This window comes from Clinocottus analis, unplaced genomic scaffold, assembly GCF_023055335.1.
Source record: "Clinocottus analis isolate CAN_PGR_092001 unplaced genomic scaffold, fCliAna1.0.p SCAF_20, whole genome shotgun sequence".
Lineage (NCBI taxonomy): Eukaryota > Metazoa > Chordata > Actinopteri > Perciformes > Cottidae > Clinocottus > Clinocottus analis.
The window spans coordinates 9,097,976-9,117,013 of record NW_027175932.1 but is presented as its reverse complement, the minus strand read 5'-3'; the positions used below and the strand labels follow the sequence as shown (position 1 = coordinate 9,117,013).

The following is a 19,038-nucleotide window of genomic DNA, read 5'->3' as shown; positions in this document are numbered from 1 at the left end:
TTTGTTTGTGTTTGTCGTTAAGGCAACACGCCGCCACAACATCACCGATGCCCTCTCAATTGCAGGGTGCGAGCTGTAACGCAAAGGCCCACAGACGCTGACATGAACTTGCAGCAACTCACTGGCACACACATCGGGGTTCATCACCGCGGAAGAAGATTGGTCCATGTTTTCTGGCGCAAATGGGGATCAGATAAACACCCCGATTTACTTTTTCTGTAATTCTATCACACATGCGTGGTGATAAAAAGCCACAGTAATAGTCTTTAGCTCTCACGGGTATCCGGCTATGGTGCTGAGGACAGAGAGGAAATGAAACGTGAAACTTTACTGCTTCATTTCTGTGAAAAGCCACAACCTGGCCTCTTGCTATTACCACAAGCTTACCTGCGGCATCATATCCGCCGATACAATATGTATTTGTGTGTGTGCGTCTGTCGGTTAAAGTGCACCTCTATAACACACAAGCTGAAACAAAATGCTGTGCTAACATTGTCTCTATAGGCAGGCAGGCTTCGGCCTAATCTGATTAGCAACACCTCAGATCTAGAGACACACACACACGCCCACGCACACACACGCACACGCACGCACACGCACGCACACACACGAGGGGGAAAGGTTAGCCTGAGTGGGGAGGAGTTGGGTCGATCATTGTGGGTCGATAAAGTAATGAAAATGAAAGGACGAGCAAGTTTCATAGAGAAGAAAAGAGATGAGGGAAAGGTGGAAAGGTTTCAAATGTAACTTGAGAAGATGGGGAAGATGTCAAATTAAAAAAGAGAAAATAAGTTGGGTTTAGATGTCAAAAAAAAAAAAAAAGAATCCTGAAGATAAATGTCAGCGCTGGACCATGAGGTTAATATTGACTTCAGCCTCGGCAGCCATTTTCATCTAATTCCCCCTCGGATCATAAGTCTCCCATTAATAATGAGGCTGACCGTACATGTCCCTTTGAAGCACGATATAAGCCAGTCACGGAGAAATGACCCCATGCTGCTGCCGCTCAGGCTAAGCCTCCCAGAAGATACCGTAACCAGAGTGCGGAGAAAAAAAGACGACGACGACAAAGAAAGAAGGGGAAAGTACATTGCATCTCGGTGAAAGGCCCGCAGATAATTATAGAGTTAAAGACAACTCAAGCAATTATATTACTTGTTTTCACGTCCGCGCAAAGTTGGCAATCTCGCTGCCAACCACCAAGAAAGAGTCGCATCGAGCCCGGCCTGTCGCAAACAAGAGGAAACAAAAAGCGTGAAGAATGAAAGACGCGTCACGCACACGAAAGAGTAAAAGAGAGAGAGAAAGAGAGAGAGAGAGAGAGAGAGAGAGTGCGGGAAACTCCCACTGAACTTGTCTCCCAAATAGGAGCCATTGTCGCGTGTGTACACTTCCCGTCCTGGCCCATGTAGCCTCCATCCTGCTCTCCTCTCCCGAGGAGACGAAACAAAGAGCTGAGTGACAAGTGGAGACGGAGCGACTGTATGAGAGAAGAGAGAGAGAGCTGAAGCGTCGGGGGGAGTAATTCGGGTCACCGGGGAGTGTATGAAAAGCGCGAAAGTGAATTGAAAGACCACGGAAGGGCTGCCGAGTGCAGGTCGGTTTTGATGTCCGGCGTGTGCACGGCTTCACTACATGGGGTCGAGAAGCGGGGAAGGAAGCGCTGACCGGAACAGGACGTGTTCGTAAAGACTATCGCCTTAAAAAAACACACACACACACACACACACAGACACACACACTGACAGAAGGTGGTGGCCTCCGAGCACAGCCAGGGCAATTGAAGACACTTCACAGGAAGTGGCGGCGAGGAGTAACTCTGAAACACACACACGTACAGTGGCTCCACTCAAGGACACACAGATGGCAGGTGCTACACAAACACGAGCCACTGGAGCGTACCGTATCATCAGCTAAGCTAAGCTAGTCACTGCTTCACATGAGGAGCCCGTCTGCAGTTTTAAATATGTCCGCTTCCTTTTGACAAAGAGATTGTGTGTGTGTGTGTGTGTGTGTGTGTGTGTGTGTGTGTGTGTGTGTGTGTGTGTGTGTGCACAGAGCCACAAGATCTTCCCTGGACAGACGGAACTTTCAACAATGTGTGTTTGTGGGCTTTTGTGTACAATTATTGCTGTTTAATAATTCCCTATGAATCCAGCTTCCAAAATCCTATCACAGTGGAAGTTTTCCATAAAAGTCAGAGAGAATCCCCGCGAGAAATATCACGACAGACACCAACAGACGCGGCAATGCAAAGCAAAGCCGTCCAAACCCAATAAATGTGTGTTAAGTGCACACTGTGTGAATCAGCTTTTCCAATTCATACATCCACTGAAGAGAAGTGAGACAGAGAGTCACGAAGAGGAAGAGCAAATGAGGAAGATATTACATTAAAAAAACGCAGCGCACAACACAGTTCTGGATTATATGAAGAGAGACGTCTGAGCATTGTTTTTGTACCTCCCATGTTGAATAGAGAGAGGAATATAAGCGGGTAACAGGGAAGTCACCAGCACAAGCATTACAATCATAAACATATACAAGCCCTTAACTTGTATGGCCTCTTGTGTTTCTCTCCATAGTTTACAGGCCGATTTAAAATGCAATCTGCTAAATCTGTAACCAATACACTTCCTAAAGGCCTCCGAACAAAGAGCCATTCAGCAGTGCAGGGTGTACCACCGAGTATCAGGCCGACAGCAAGCGTTTGTAAGCCGTGCCACAGGTCCCTTAAGCTCAGCGGGGTCGGAATTGTTTTTAACACGCGGGGATCACGGCAGAGCGTCACCGACAGTGACGAGATAGCGACGGCGTGGAGGGGGCGGCTGATCCAAGACGTATGGCGACGGGTGGGACATCTGTCATCGAGCCCGAGAAATAAATAGGTTTTTCACTTGATCCGCATTCCCCCTTTTCCATGAGCCACAAGATTTGGAGAAAGAATGTGTGTGAGCGTGTGCTTGTGCATGTGTGTGTGTGTGTGTGTGTGTGTCTGTGTGTTACATTGGCACTGATTCTCATTCTTTCCCTATAAAGAGAGCCTCGCACACTGAAAAGCTGAAAAATTGAGGGTTGGATTCCGTGGCTTGTTGGCATACCAGTCCCTCTGACATCTGCTAGAACGTAGACGGATCAATAATGGATGGAGCACACATCCGCATGCCATCACACCAAAGACATGGGCAAGGCTAAGAGGGGGGCAGATTAGAGAACCCTGATGTACTGGAAGCGACAAAGACAAGCTGCCAAACAATTACTCCCTTTGTGCAAACTTGGTTTGTAAAAACAATAAGTCAGGGAAATCATTAGTGTTACGATTGTAATGGCTTTCTGGAGGAAATGGATTTCCTTCCTTCTGCATGCCCCAGTCACCTCGCATGGCGCTCGCTGTCAGGAAACGTAGGCCCCATGTGTAAACAACAAAAAAAAAAAAAAGAATCCAAGAGGTGGCTCTCCCCCTGAATTCGTGTTCATCCAGAGTCGACGTCAACGAGGGCGCTAATGTCAACACCGGCGGACCGCCGGTTGCGACTGACTCCCGAAGCAGCCATCTTTAGAATGAGGCGCTCTGTTGGGCTCCAGCACTGTGCGGCTCTGTGCGTTGTGAATGTATGGCCTGTGTGCACGTGGAGACACACATTCCTGCAGGGCTAAAGGGGTTCAGCTGTTGTCGGGGCTATTTTTCCTGCACGCTGCATGCCATTTGGTGGATCAAGGAGGATTATTCCTGGGGTTCCAAGACTTTGGGCTCGCAGAGATGGAGAGGAAGAGGAAAAAAGAGAGGGAGAGCCGCCGCGGTTTGGAAAGCGTTCTTTGAGGAATCAAACTCAAGCGAAAAGGGGACTGGGGAGCTGTGTGTGCGTGCGTGTGTGTGTGTGTGTGTGTGTGTGTGTGTGTTGAAGCAAACCACGTAGGAAATCACACAGCCAAAAGCTACACTGAGCAAAAGACACAGAGGGAGAGAGCGAGCGAGAGAAAGAGAGAGAGAGAGAGAGCGAGTATCCCCTCGAGCCATCTCCAACCGTAAAAATAATTAACCAATACTCAACTGTCACGCAAGAAAATCCCCAGTGCCTGCTTTGAATTTGGCTTCGGCTCGAGGAGCCGCTTCACACTTTGCCTTAATCTCGCCCATTACTTGGGCGACATCAGTGCGCACAAAGAGACGGCCCTCCAGTTTGTTTCATAATGGCTCTCGTCCTGCCGGGGAACCCCGAACGGATGAGATTCACGGTTCCTCGACACATCCCCCAGATCAAATCGGTGTCTGTGGCTGTGGCGGAACGAGGCCGTGCGGCGGCGAAAGCAGAAGCAGACGGACAGGCGGTGACAGAGAGCGGGTGTCACACTGAAGCTAATTTCGTCCGTGCTCGCACAGACAAAATCAATAGAGTGGGGTAAGTTAAGTTAAGGGGAGAGTTTAAAAAAAAGAAAAGGAAAGACGCCCCAGTTCCCCGATGTAGGTCAACGGCAGTTCTGTGCACCCTTACGGTGTCTGTAATTAAATAAAACTAGTTTTAAAAAAAAGTCTGCAGGAGCTGTGAACTTGATGGGTGGAGAGGGATGAGAGAGGAAGAGGCTGGAGTGATTAATTTCATCTTTGTTTTTCTCCTCCCACGGTTTCCGAGTGAGCACCGTTACACAAAGCAGGAAAGTGTAGCCTCATTTGTGTGCCAGTTTAACGCCCGGTACTCCCTGGGGTGGTATGAGGATTCTAATGAGCTATACGGCGTTCGGGTTTCCTAAAACTCAAACGCGCAGATAGAGGCGCGCTGGGACGGCGCTCGGCCATGTCGACCATCAAATGACGGCCCGTCAGCCGTCACGGCGTCTGGTCTGATTCTCTCCTCCGACCTCCGGCTCCCTTTCAGTCGTTCCCCCGTCGTTCATGATTGGGAAACTGATCACATGACGATCAGCCGATGTTAACTTCTAAAGACTCACATAGTCAGACCTTGTGTATACCTAAATAGCAATGAACCTGTACTTGTGTAGCATCGTTATAGCCTCGCGACCACTCAAAGCGCGACTATATTTGTTTTTCTTGAAAACCTTTGGAATATCGTGAAATAAAAATCTAATATTGTGACAGCGATAATCCCAAATGTATGAAACTGAAACTATTAAAAGAAATAGCTGATTGACAGAAAACTAATTGGCGACTATTTAGATAGCAATTGAATCATTTAAGTATTTTTTTTCTGCCAAAATTCCCAAACATTCTGCATTTCTGACAAATATAATAGTGCTATTGTGGATTATGTTTACTGTTTTACTGTTTACTTATATGTATTACTTGTTTCTTATTTCACTACTATCTCTTGCTGCTGTAATCCTGCAATTTCCCCACTGCGGGACTAATAAACGACTAGCTTATCTTCTTCCAATGATGAAGGGACACAGACGCTCTCTTTTTATATCATTACAAGCTGAATATATAGTCTTTTGAACTATTTGTTGGGTAAAACAAGGCATGCAAACACACCGTCTTGGGTTTAAGGAACTTGCGATGGAAATGTTTTGCTATTTTTCTGACATTTCATTAACCAATGATCATGAAATAATAATTAGTGGCAGCCCTAAATCCCATAGGATCATGTACACGATGTTACAACTGATGTTAAATGCAGTGAACTGAATAATCATCAGACAAAGCTCTTCCTGCGTGTAAGAGGAAAACCCCTCAGTTCGCAGTCCCCCACCCCATACAAGCTCCAAAAATAAAGTGATTACATTTGGATTTAATCTATATATTTATTAAAGATGAGGTCAGGGGTTATGGGATATAAATCCTCTCAAAAGAAGATGGATTTGTGCGCAGCATGACAGGGTGGTGTATTTCTTCTTGCGTTCAAAAATGCGACATTGATGTCGGCGCATGCGTTTAGGTGGAGCAATGCGCGCGTGTCCAGCTTCACGGCCATATGCAGACGCCTCCACCCAGTCCGTGTTCCCAGGTGGCCGTGACGGTGAGGTTGCTCGTTCATTTGGGCAGCCTGTGCGGAGAGGATTATGGCTGTAGTCCAGATGAGGGTCCAGGAGGGGGTGGGGGTTGGGTGACGCATCACTGCCGATGATGACTGGAAACATTCCTCCACGAATCAATGGCCTGGTTCCAAACACCCGTTCGATCACTGCTATTACCATACTAACCTCTGAACTCAATAATCAGGAAATCAGCTGCAGAATATGAAATGTCAAATTGGGGGCATCCTTGTACGCGTTGATATCGTCATTACAACCAGCAATCATAAATAACGTGAAGCCCAGGTGACTGTCCACTGATCAAAGGTTCCAAAAGGAAAGACGTTGCACTTTTGATCCGGCTCACAGGCCAAGAAGTTCTTCTTCTTCTTTTTTCGCTTCGGGGAAACAACAGCCGCATCAGCGGTCATGCAAAAACATATGTCATAAGCATGTGCAGTGCAGCATGCTCCACTTGTGCATCAGTATTTTTAGCATCCCCATACTCATTATGTCAGCACGACACAGCAGAAGGCCCGAGTTGGTCTGAGAGAGAGAGAGAGAGAGAGAGAGAGAGAGAGAGCGGGAGAGCGAGAGCGGCACAGGAAGGAAGACAATGCACGGTTTTGCCTCGACTCGGGCATCTGCTCTGCCATGCGAGCCCCTCGCATGTGCATGTGTGCTTGCTGGCTGTGAAGAGTGTGTTTTGCGCTTCAATACTCCAATTAAGTTTATTTTTTTCCGGGGCGATGGGGAAAACAAATACGCCTCGTTTCACTGCTGAAGCCGCGTACCAGCGAGCGCCGGAGGTGCTGCGTAAACAAAGCCGGGAGGAAGGGAAGCATAAATCACTGATACGCTAAGCTATCCATCGTGCTAGCCTTTCAAGGAGTGGACCCAGTGAAACAACATGAAAGCACCTTTTTCTTCAAAAAGCTCAACGTGCTCAAAGACTGAAATATGATACCGGGCTTTGTAATGGCCATCAAGGTCAAGATGGAAACGCTGACAGGTCATTAGGCTGTAGATAAATAGGCAGGGCGATACATGATCCAAAAAGAGATTTCCATTATTGATCCATTAACGCCAGAGACTACTCTCTGGGTACTGAGTACTTCTAGAGGGGCTCTGATGCTATTTTTGAAATTCAGATGACCTTGGGGATGAAATGATAAACACGCGCAAACGCAATGTATTTTATCACTTGACCAACAAAACCCACCTGCTGTCAAAACGGATCTTTGAGCTCTAAATACCAGTTGAAGTGGGCATTTTCTCGCCGACATCAAAGCCGCTTGTACTATTTCCATGCCAGCGTCTGTATATTTTATCGTAGGCCAGCTCTCAACACAAATTGCTTGTTAGCAAGAATAGCCAGGGGCCTCACAAGGTATGAGAACCATCCCGCCGGGAGGGAAGCTGCCCTGGGATCATGTTTTGTGCCCCTCTTGTGTCCATAGCCAGCATACATACAAACAATATGTCTCCCCTGCTGTCATCTCCTCTGCTCAGCTGAACCAACTGCCTGAGGTGTCCATCCGCCCTCGTCGCCCAGACCAAGTGCTCGTGCTCCCCGCACACAAAAGCCTCCCACAGTGGGGGGGGGTTTCCTTCTCGTTTCCCCTCTCGCCCCCACAGAGGGGATCCATTTCAACCGCTTTTAGCAGCGCCACTTTGCGCTTTTAGTTCTTTAGATTCCCTCCCCCCGAGGGTGCGACTGGTGGAAAAAGGGGGATGGGAATAAAGGCACCAGGTGGATGCTTGGAGAAGAGGTTAGGCTTGTGGCAAACCGAGCCACTTTCAAGCCAATCCCACCGTGTTTGGATGGCCTCCTTTTTTTTTTTTTAACGCCTGGCAGGAGGAAAATAAACCCTGGTGCCTGGTTTAGTGTCGGTTGGCTCATTGCAACATCAGTCCGTATCTTTTGATAATATAGGATTCAGGTTCAGTATGTGCAGTAAATATGAAGCTACAGGCAGCAGCTGGTTGGTTTAGCTTTGCACAAAGACTGGAAACGGATCATTTTGAACCCACATTTGTTGTTCACAATGTCGCATTGTCGGATATGTCGATAGTAACTGAGCGACTCGTTTTGCCTTCCTGCATACAACACACTTTTCTATCATCCCAAGGGTGATGGGTGATGGGATGGCGCCAAGTCTCGATTCTTGGTACCAGCGCGAAAATAGAAAAACGAGTGCCGTCTAACGACGAACTATTCTATTCACAACATGAAAGAAACTTCTACTCCCTCCCTTTGCACTTCTCTGCCTCTCCAATGGAAGGAGGAGTCAAACCCAGCCTACTGATTCACCAGAAACGGAGCAAAAACAAAGTACAATGCAGTGCCATGCCAACCTTTGGTGTTGCTCGACGAAGGCTGATAAAGGCCCCATTCAATCAGCGATGAGAGGCAGGAAGCGGGAAGATGCTGGGTCTTCTCCCCGCAGACAAACAAAACTTCAAATCATACAGTCGCTCAGATGTTTGGGGGATTTATTAATTCAAAACAAGCATTTAACTAAGAGATCTGTTTCTGTCTGTGGGTGGTTTCAAGGCTTTCCTCTTAACTGGATAAACATTATAAATGGGAGCAGTCCCAGCAGAGGGTTGGGTTGGAGACGTAAGAAGTGAAATGGGTCGCAGTTGGAGGTTTAGTCAACCTGATGAATTAAACAGACTCTGAGGCAATAACACTATACAACTCCCACACAATTAATTTCATAAGAATCGTTCAGCTGAGGAGAACAGTCAGTTAGAAGTAATCATATTTTGGGGCTTTGTCACCGAGACTGGAGTTAATCTCATTTCAAAGTTGTAAGTCCTCTTTTCATTCGCCCCCTGAATCTAAAAAGAAGAAAACCCCCTCAAATGCAGAACGCCACACATTCGGTGCCTTATTCTTCTAGAATAAAGCCTTTTTTTTCAATCAGCTGAGCAGCCTTGTGCGCCAAAAATCAATCGCAATCGGCCTCAACACTTCTGTCTCAAACTGACTGACACGAAAAAACGAAAGTTGTGGCGAAAGCGAGCGTTGGCGGGCTGCAGCGAAAATCCCTTTTGAAAGTCAACCTGATATTAAACTGGCTTTCCTGAGCACTGCCAGAGAGAGGAAATGAGGGGGGGAGGAGGGCGAGGGGGACAGGCGGCAAGCCAGCATCTCGCATGCGGCAGGTTGACGTGCAGAGGAGAGGCGGGCCATCATCTCGGCCACGCAGCGAGAGCAGGAAGCAGGTCGCTCGCACACACATGGATATGCAAGTGGGACAAAGATCAAATGTAAAGGCTGTATGAACACAGATTGAGCCGCACAAGACAGACACACACACACACACACACACAGAGAGAGAGACACACATCCACACAGGTAATAAGGTAGCCAACAGCAGCCAAGGTCGGAGGAGAGGCTGCGGGCCAGAAATCAGCCAGGCAACGGCTGATCCGCCCGATGTGATCTTTACAGAGACAGAGGCGAGCGATGGAGACGGGAAAACAGTTCAATCTCAGGCAAGAGAGAAAGAAAGAGAGAGAGAGAGAGAGAGAGAGAGGGCTCTAAACCGATCAATGTCACTGTCACAGCTCTTGAGCGCACAGTCGATACACACTGCTAATATGGCATACCTGTAGTGAATGTGTGCAAGCAACTGACCATCGCTAAAAAAGAAAAACTCCTCCCGATTCGTCAATGCGACCCGAAGAAAGGAAGATCAATAAACAGACGGACAAGCGAAGACAACAAAGTTCACACCATCGCTTTTGTAGAGAGGCAGAAGTAATAAACAGCAGGGTGATAGATGAGACGGATGAAGCGTCTTTCTGCTGTCGTTTCTGCACCGTCGCCAGCGGGAACGCAGCCGCCTCTGCCGTGAAGGAAACACTGATAACACAGGTACTCAAGGCCAGAAATAGAACACACACAATGGGACAGAAACCAAAGCAAGGAAGCCGTGAACATGCCATATGTCTGCCTGTTGTGCTCACGTGAAAGCAATGGACCTTTCTGCTTTTATTTATGATAAACAATGGGTATTGATTTCACTAAAGACTAAAGCAAGCTCCTCGTTTTGAGCCGGCGAGCATTGATTTTTCTCAGAGGTCAGAATAATAAACTCAACACAATAAAGCGCTTTATTGTTTGAATTTTTACAGGAGAGAGGGCTTTGAAGATGTGGAGGACAAACTGGGGGATTTTGCTTTGGCAAAAATAAAGCTAGTTCTGGTGACAAGTTTAAAGGACAGAACTGCAAATGTGGATAACATGAGCAGAACTCGTTGGGGCTTAGTCTGGTGAGCGGTAAGTTGAGCTTTCTAGCATCTGCTGAGTGTATAACCTCGTGGCAACCGTCTGATTGCGAGACTAGATGATCAACTTGGGTAAAAAGAAGCAAAAAAGTGCTTTCTTGATATCTTCGACATTGTGAAAACCCTCTAAAAGTCTATAACGCCTGTATCTTGTCCACTGCCAAGTCCCCTAATCTAAAACAAGAACTTTGGGGTTTTACATTTTGCAGTAGCAACAACTTCAAAAACCACAGATCTCAGATCTCATTTTAAGATGATGTGCCTTCTTCAAAAAGAAACATGGATTTGATGGGAAGCTCAAGTATGTGGCACAACAAAAAGACGAACAACATCTGCTGTAGAAATGGGTCTACTCCAAAGGCTGTGGGGCGTCTTAGTGCTTTATTATCTTCAGACTTACAGTCCACTGAGGCTACAGCATGCGCACACACACACAATGAAATACAACATACAAAACATGCACACACACACACACACACACACGAACAAACCCGCATATGCAACAATGGATACACACAGCAGAACACACGCGCACACACAAGCAGTATCTGGGGATATCTAGGACAGGTGATTGTGGATCCAGAAGAGGAAGACAGGGGGGGGAAAGAGAGATAGAGACACATGTGGAAGAGAGATAAAGGTGGAACAGACTGCAGCGCAGATAGAGGGAAGTGGGCTACTGAAGGAAGGGAATAGAAAAAACCCAGACAGAAAAAGGAATGAAAGGAAGAGAAAAGAGGCAGAAAATGAGATAAGGGTCATCACAGTGTGACCTGCTGTCTCTGGAAACAGTTCACTCTTCACAAATGAGTGTGTAGCGTGGAGGAGGGGAGGGAAAAGGATGCAAAAAGGAGAAAAGGGAAGCTAAAAGGGAGCCAATTCAATAAAAACAGAAAGACACAAGCGGGTTCATTCAATTTAGCAATTATACAATAAAAGTAAAGTGGGTGGGCAGATGAGGCGAGGACAGCGCTGTCAGCGAACGCCTAGTCGAGGTCCAGCAATGGCGTCAACAAGCTTTCTGTCTGAAGAGCTTTCCTCCCCTCTGACACTGTCGCCGTCGCTCTCCTGCTTGCATACATCCTGACCGTCGCCCCGCTGATGAACTCCTCGCGTTGACCATGAGGGGCGTCGTCCTGCGTGACCTGAGCTGGACCGGGATGCTGGCACCGGGGACGAGCTGCACTTTTCGGGGGACAATTTTGGTTGCATCTCTGCAGTTAAAGGAATTTAGGTCATTTACCCCAAATGCATCTGGAGCCCTTTGTTGTGGCACGACATCCACAGAGGTTTGTACAACTGAGAAGTGTAAGAAAAAAACTCTGCAAAGTGGATACGCCGTTTTAAAAGGACGTTGTTGCCTTTGTGTGCGTGGCTTATCGGAGCTTTTAAAAGAAAGGCTCATGTTTAAAGCTAAACCTTCACAAATGAGGCGTCGTGCATTTAGAAAATGTTTCGTACTGATGTCAGTGTGATATGTTTTGCTCATAAGATTTAGTGATAACATGTGGGACCAACAGTTTGTAACATTGTAATGGTTAAAACAAATGATATAGCGACATTACGAGCACATTATTATCGCGCATACATGTCATAATGTCATCATATATGTATGTGATCAGCTGCCATAGTTGAATACAGATAATGAGCATAAGGCTGAGCTGAATGCAGCTCAGTATGTCACCGGTCTGGTGAGCAGAATCCAACCACTATTATTTTGTTATCATCAGAAAACAAGGAACAGAACACATGATCCATTCTCTGCGTGGACATCTATACAGCTTGCATTGGTGAGCATTACGTCCCGAGTGGGGATAGGGTGCAGAGAAATGATGCGCCGAGGAAGAAAAAAAATGGCCCCAACGCAAATTTGGCCTCTTGAGGGTCAATCATCCCCAAATAAATATGAATAAATTGCACCGCCGAGCGAAACAAAGAACAGGACCAGAGCGATCTGTAGGAGTCCCCCCTCGCACATCCCCCACTGTGCCTGTGTGAACGACAGTGTTAGAGGCCACTTCAATATTCAAGAATTAACGGGGTAATTGAATACAGAGACAACCGCGGCCATTAGCCCCTTTGCACTCTTAAATTATGCATATGTCTTTAAAGCAAGCCTTGACATTTTTTCCGCCATCTATGATACATTAATGATGCAAGATTTATCCTGAACAGACCATAACTACTTTTTTTTTATTAGCATGTTAATAAAGAATTAAGTCCACTGGTTTTGGTAACTTGAGGGTGAGCTGAGGTAGTCATTTCTGAAGCGATGTTTATGGGGAAATGGAAGCCTTGAGGTCATTATCTTGCACGGGGTCACCCACACAAGCGCTCACACAAATCAATGTACACTTCCTTTATGGTCAATACACGCAAGCCTAGATTACAGCAGCGACACACAGACCAGTGCAGGCAATCTGGGATTTTTTTTCTGATGTAAATGAGCAAACAAACAAACGTCTCTTGAACGCATAAACAGCTCTTCTCACCCGCCAATCACGGTGATTGTCAGCGGCAGACGCCCTTCGTTTATGAAAATGGGATGTCAGTCATTTTTCTCCCCCCCCGGCCTACGCAGATGACAAAATCACACACACACACACGCATGGACACATACACACACAGGAGCGCTGCTGATCAGTTAAGCTGCTGAATTCCTAATAGGACATATCCCATTAACCTCTTTCACACAGGGATCGTGGATTGAACCACAACGGGCCAGTTACAGGCACAGTATTTATAATATTGCATAACAGTGGTAGAATAGCCAAAAGTCCCACATGTCATTCAGTATGGTAAAAGAAAAACTCCAATTGAATTACCAAAAAAAGAAAATCTATTTGCTCTCAATTCAGTTTCCGATCCTAAAACACGAGTGAGCCTTGAAAAAATATATTAGACGAGCATCTGAAACCAATAATTCATGTCAAGTCAACGTGAAATAATGGCCATTATAATGGCCATGTATGCATTCTGGCAAACTGGAAATCACTCAGCCATCCCGGAGCAGAAGCATCATCTCGGCACAGCAGCCACGCTAGACTGCCCCCCACCACTCCTCCCCCCAGCTGCCTGTCTCAACATTACACATACAGCATGTTGATTTGCTCGTGTCACCAACCCCGATAGGACACACACGAGGGCTCCCCCAGCATGTGCGGTGACGAACAGCTGAGGGGGCTGAAAAGCAAACAGGTAAAAACATGTCCTTTTCCACAAAAATGAAACTGCGATGACGCAACCGTGGCTCTTTCCTGGGTCTACTGCCGCTGATTACGACCCCAAACAAAACGCGTTTGTGCAGTTTGTGTGTTTTCTTTCATAATTGAGGGTTTCATGATAAATAGAGCATGATTTAATTGAACGGCGCAAACGAACCGGCGGCGGCATTCCTCCAATCCTGTCCTCGCGTCTCAGGCCACGTTGGTGCCACAATGGCTTATTATTGTGTGTGTGTGTGGAGAGGGGGCGGGGGGGGTGGGGGGGGTGAATCAGCAACGAGTGCAGCGCTCGCTGAGCCCGTCATATGTCACATGTCCATGGAGATTTATTTCACCCATACATCATGCACACGCCAGGGGAACAGCTTGTGTATAATAGTGGGCCTGGTGGTTAACTCTCTTGCTCTCTATTTTCTTTTCTTTTCTTTTGTCATTTTCTGCATCTGTTCAAGTCACAGGGGATCCTCCCACAGTCTCCCTCCGTGGTGAATGATTGCATTGGGCGAGTGTGCGTGTGCAAAACACAGAGGAGAAAGGGCGCCATCTCTGCAGATGGAGACGAGGCGGCGGGCGACGGAGCAATTACAAGCTGGTAGGCTTCACCTTACCACGCCTCCTACCTCCCCCCCCCCCACCCACCTCTCCAACCCCCATCACATGCATCACCCTGGGGCTTGCTGCATTAGGGAATCATGGGTATCATGGTGGAATGGGCCTCGGGGCCCCTCAAAAACAACCTGCTAATCCCCTGCGGAGTGGGAAGGGGGGCTGAACGGGGCAGGGCGGACGCCCCGACAATGAGTCCGCCCCTGACACGCGCCAGCACCCCCTCAATCCCCCATCAACACCCCCCTTATCAAACACAGCGACAATCCCCCCTCTTCCCCCCTTAGGGAAGGAACCAGCGATGTCAGCCCTGGGAGAGCAGTAAACCCTCAAGCCCACGACACCGGCCCTCCACCGCAGCCGGGCGGCCTCGAGCAGGAACATTCAATCAGGCCGCTGAGACATTCTGTATTTATCGGATGCCGCTAGTTGCTTTTCCGCCCCTTCAACATTCAAAAGGACAGAACGGGAACCCCTCCAAATCAAGCGGCTCCGCCCCCACCGGGTGGAGAACTCAACGCACGGGAATCCAAACCAACTCGTTAAAACAGTATAAATATGTGTCGAAATTATGATGAGCAATGACATGCTCGATTGGTTGTATCAGAGGGTCTTAATGAGGGGAAAGGCCTCACTCTGTCTGTCTGCAGCGTTAACTCTGCTTCGACTCTACAAACATGGCACGAGGCAGCCTCCAGTATGGGCTGTAGTCTGAGAGCAAGTCGAAGGGAGTTTGTCTTCGGTGACATTCGTTACAGATTATCCATCGTACACTTTGGAGGGATGTTCTCGGGTACGTCTGTCGTCCGGCAATCTTACCATTTAACTTGAGTTCTCTGATGCCTAATCTCATAATTTTACAAGAAAACCTAACCCTTCTTGTGCCCAAAAACATGACTCTGACATAATAGACCCTCCCCCTTGACTCAATCTAACGTCTCTATGTCCCAAGTCCATTTAGGAACCAGATATTAACGTTGTCTCATCAATCTTCCAACCTTCTTGCTTGAGGTTAAAAAGCAGTAATCACTCCACCGGCGGGCTAATGGACGCCGTACCAGCAACTCGCCGAGAGTTCATTCATATTTCATCAATGGCACTGGCTCTTACTGCTATTAAGGCCGCTCGATATCAAAAGCTGCAACCTTCCAATTACACGGCGAGATGTTCGAATCTCATCTCGATTTGGCTCGAGATCAAATGTTCCCGCAATGATCCAAGGATTTAAGCAGCCCTTTTAGTTGGCCAGCCTCCCTGTCAAAAGGGGATAAAATGCTCGCTGGAAGCACCTGGAGGAGATCAGATCAAAAATGGCTGAGGTGGGGACTTACTTGAAACAATATTTAGATATGACAGTAACTCTACAGCATGGGTATTCATGAAGGACCCTGCAGGACTGGACATAAACAGTAATAATTCAAGTGAGGTGTGATGTAACGCGGTACTATTTCAGGTAGTGTTTTGCTGCAAAGCGTGGAGACCTGCAGGAAGGCAACAGTTGTTGATCCTGGCTTGGATAATTGAGGGTGAGGCACAATCTGGGGATCAAAGGTCATTGCTGGTGAGAGGTCATTTTGCCACCAGGATAAACATTTGGGTATCCTAGTCCCCTTCTAAAAAAAAAAGGGGGAACTTGGAGACCAGCTGATGGAATATTGTACCATGGCCTTTGTCACTACCATGCCAACCAGGCCGCAAAGCATTTTACAACGACAGAGAGAAAATGTAAAGTATTCATTTCACTGGGATTATCCGATGAATATTCAATTATTTGTGCAGTGCAGTACAGGAATAGCTGTGTGTTATGTCAGTATGTTTCATAACAAGTGCTCGTCAGAAGGTCAAACAGCTTTGACCCCCCCCCCCCCACCCCCACCCCCCCCCTCCCTCACATCTTTCCGACAGGAACCAGAGTACAACAATTTGGTGACTATTCCAAAGAGCCAATCCGACGTCCATGGAGTGATTGACCAGTTGTGGGGGAGGCGGACCTGTTTCTGTGAGCCACTATCCATCCCCACAGCAAAACCAAGTCTAAATGAATACGCCTCATCCCGTCCATCTCTGTACCGGCTGGCCTGCAGCAGTTTGGAAATAAACTTTCCCAACAAACACTTTTTGCGCTACGACGTGGTTAGCAGCACCTCATAGTGGAACTAGTTCCTTTGTAGTACGACCCGACCCTCGCGAAATCCCTCTGATATCCCCGTCAAACAGAAGGTAAAGCAACGTGAGCTACTGTAATGCCATGTGTTCCTCAATACTGGTTGAAATTGATCGCTACTTATATTCATATTTTGTTTTACACTAAGGAAGATGACTGGATTCTGATGTTTAGATATGTTTTGCATGTATTGTTAAATCGGTGCACAGTATGACCGTGGATGTGATCATAAAAGTGTTCATTTCATCCTGACTTTAAAGCAAAGCCTCTCTGAAGCATCCATTTACACAAGTATTCAGAATGAATTAATTCCTCTCCTCGCTGACACAGAATGTACAGTACAAACAAAACTAAACATCAGAAGCAAATCAAGATCTCTTAGCATCAGCCTGAGAAATGAAAACACACATTAAAATGATTATTTTACTAATATTAACCTCTGCAATCAAACAGCTCCTCATGTATTTGTGCGTGTGCGTGTGCATGTGTTAAGTAACTTGAGTTGCATAACAGGAAAACATCCTAGTTCCTTCCTTAAAAAAAAGAAAAAGAAAAAAGGAACAGGCCACAAAGAAGTGCCATGTTGCCAAAACACGTCTTTAAGAAAACTAATCACAGCCAATTATGTCGTATTGATGTCACTATGAGAACTAAATATGGGATTTGGTAAGAAAATTAATCCAATTAACAGAACCCTCCATTGTAGTTTGGGGACAATAGTGAGTGTGTACCTTTCAAAATAAAAATGTCTCCCTTGTATCCAGTCAAATGAACTTTGACAGATGGGTTTAGGAAGCTGAATGGAATAAATTAATTCTGTCCTATCATAAATATGGGCGCTATGGGCTCTAGGGGACTTTGCCCTGCACAGGATTAATTAAATTATTATGTATTATTATTGGTATAATAAAACTGGATCGTGACTATACTATAAGTATCAAGGCTTTAGCATATATACACAGATAGAAAAGGGAAACAAGTCGGCATCAGGCCGGCGGGGGGAATTTAGCAGTCAAGTGACCAAACCACAGAGTGTGACAGGGAGAGGCCAAAGGCTAGCTTCTGGTTCACTGTGCTTCGCTAATTTCAGGTCCCGGTGGCAAGGTATCTTTTTTTGGGGGGGGGGGGGGGGAACAGTAAACACCATTTACAAAAAGCCTGCCACCCTGCTTTATTGTGCCACAGACAAGAAAGAGAGCACAATGAGGCAAAAGAAAATTAAAATAAAGTGTAATCTCCTATCATATCACAGCTGTATTTCCCTGGCACCCTTGCAAAGCTTCCAAAAATGATGATTGGCATGGTTTTCAGAGGCTGTGGCATCATGAAGGGGACCCGAGCATCTCACACACACAGAGCAGACCAATATCTCTGGGGAACATAATTATGAGACATATAAGCCGCCTCTCAGCTCCCGCATCTCAATGAGCCTCTGTTTTTTTTTTTTTTTTTTGCGGGTAAAAGACATGCAAAGAAGAAATTCCAACCACTCCAACAAGACAAAGTCTGTGTGGGATTTTTTTCTTTTCTCCCCCCACCACCTCCCACATTTGGCTTCGGTTGCGTTGTTGTCGCTTGTTTGTCTCACTTCAGTGTTTGATCCAGAGCTTCTCGACAAGCCTGGAACAATGCACCGAGACACACACACACACACACACGCGCACACACACTCACACATTACCAGGACCTCTCAAGGTCCGCTGCAATCTCAATCCCAGAGACACTGGAAATAAAGAAACGGTCTTTTGCTTTGCTTTGTTTTCCCCAGATTTGCATTTCTTTCGAAGAACTGGCAGAGGTTGCGCAAATAGAGACATGCAGCGAGCGATGACTGACTGACTGACTGGCTGGCTGGCTGGCAAGCAGCTGATTCTCCCCCATTCAAAACAGACACAACATAACGAGAGATTAAAAGAGCCTTCGAGTCAAGATATCCCACTATAGTTGTTATCATGGTAATGACAAAAGGGGGGGGAAACACTTCCAATGTGGCTGTCCATACAGCAAACCCGATCCGTGGGGGGTCAGATCGACAGCCCTATGCTCTGCAATGTGGCAGTCAAGCGCTCATCACGGGCTGCTTTGAACGGGAGCTGATGCTGCCTTCCTCAACAAAACAAAATAATAATAAAAGAAATATACACAACACAATTCACCATGCTGGAAAATCATCATTCGTAGAGCCGGGGTTCACCTCAAGAAACCCCGTCCACACATTCACACACATGCCCTACAACTGAATGCGAGTAAACGCAGAGGACAGCAGTTAAAAAAAAGAAGAAAATACATAAAGCGCAAGACTCACCGACGCCGTATTTTTCATGTTCTGTAGGTATCCACATGTTTACGGTCGGCACATTGAAGTGTGTGGTCGGAATAGCGGGGAAATGCAGGTTTTTGGTGCTGTGTAACGCATTCTATTGGTGTGCTCTCCTCCGGTCTGTAGTAGGAGTCATTGTTTAGGTTACAGAGGGAGAAAGCGCTGCTGCCGCTGCTGCTGCCGCTGCCGCTGCTCGTAGTGGTACGGAGACGTGCTGCCTTCAAGTGCCGTCGGAATTGTGAATATCTCACGGTCAGCGCACTTGAACGGCCCAGCGTAATGAGATTGGCTCATCGTGACATTAGTAGGCAGAGAGCGTTACAGTATCTAATATTTAAATTGACGTATTTCAATACTTTTGCTCTTCATTTAACCATCAACTTTTAGTTTTGTTACACACGACGTGATGAACTAGAAGAAACGGCGTTAGCATATAGTCTGTAACGCTAAATCTTCAT

At 46.8% G+C, this 19,038-nt stretch overlaps 1 protein-coding gene across 8 annotated transcripts in view; it reads right to left on the bottom strand.

The window, feature by feature from the left end:
• The window catches only part of dock4b (dedicator of cytokinesis 4b), a 103,927-nt gene extending 85,164 nt beyond the window's left edge, over nucleotides 1–18,763 (bottom strand). For all 8 annotated transcript variants that reach the window (XM_068586168.1, XM_068586174.1, XM_068586175.1 and 5 more), the window contains exon 1: nucleotides 18,566–18,763. In XM_068586168.1, the coding sequence (XP_068442269.1) occupies nucleotides 18,566–18,602 (37 nt within the window). In that variant the 5' untranslated portion in view covers nucleotides 18,603–18,763. The remainder of the gene's footprint in view (nucleotides 1–18,565) is intronic.
• Between the last annotated feature and the right edge of the window lie 275 nt (nucleotides 18,764–19,038).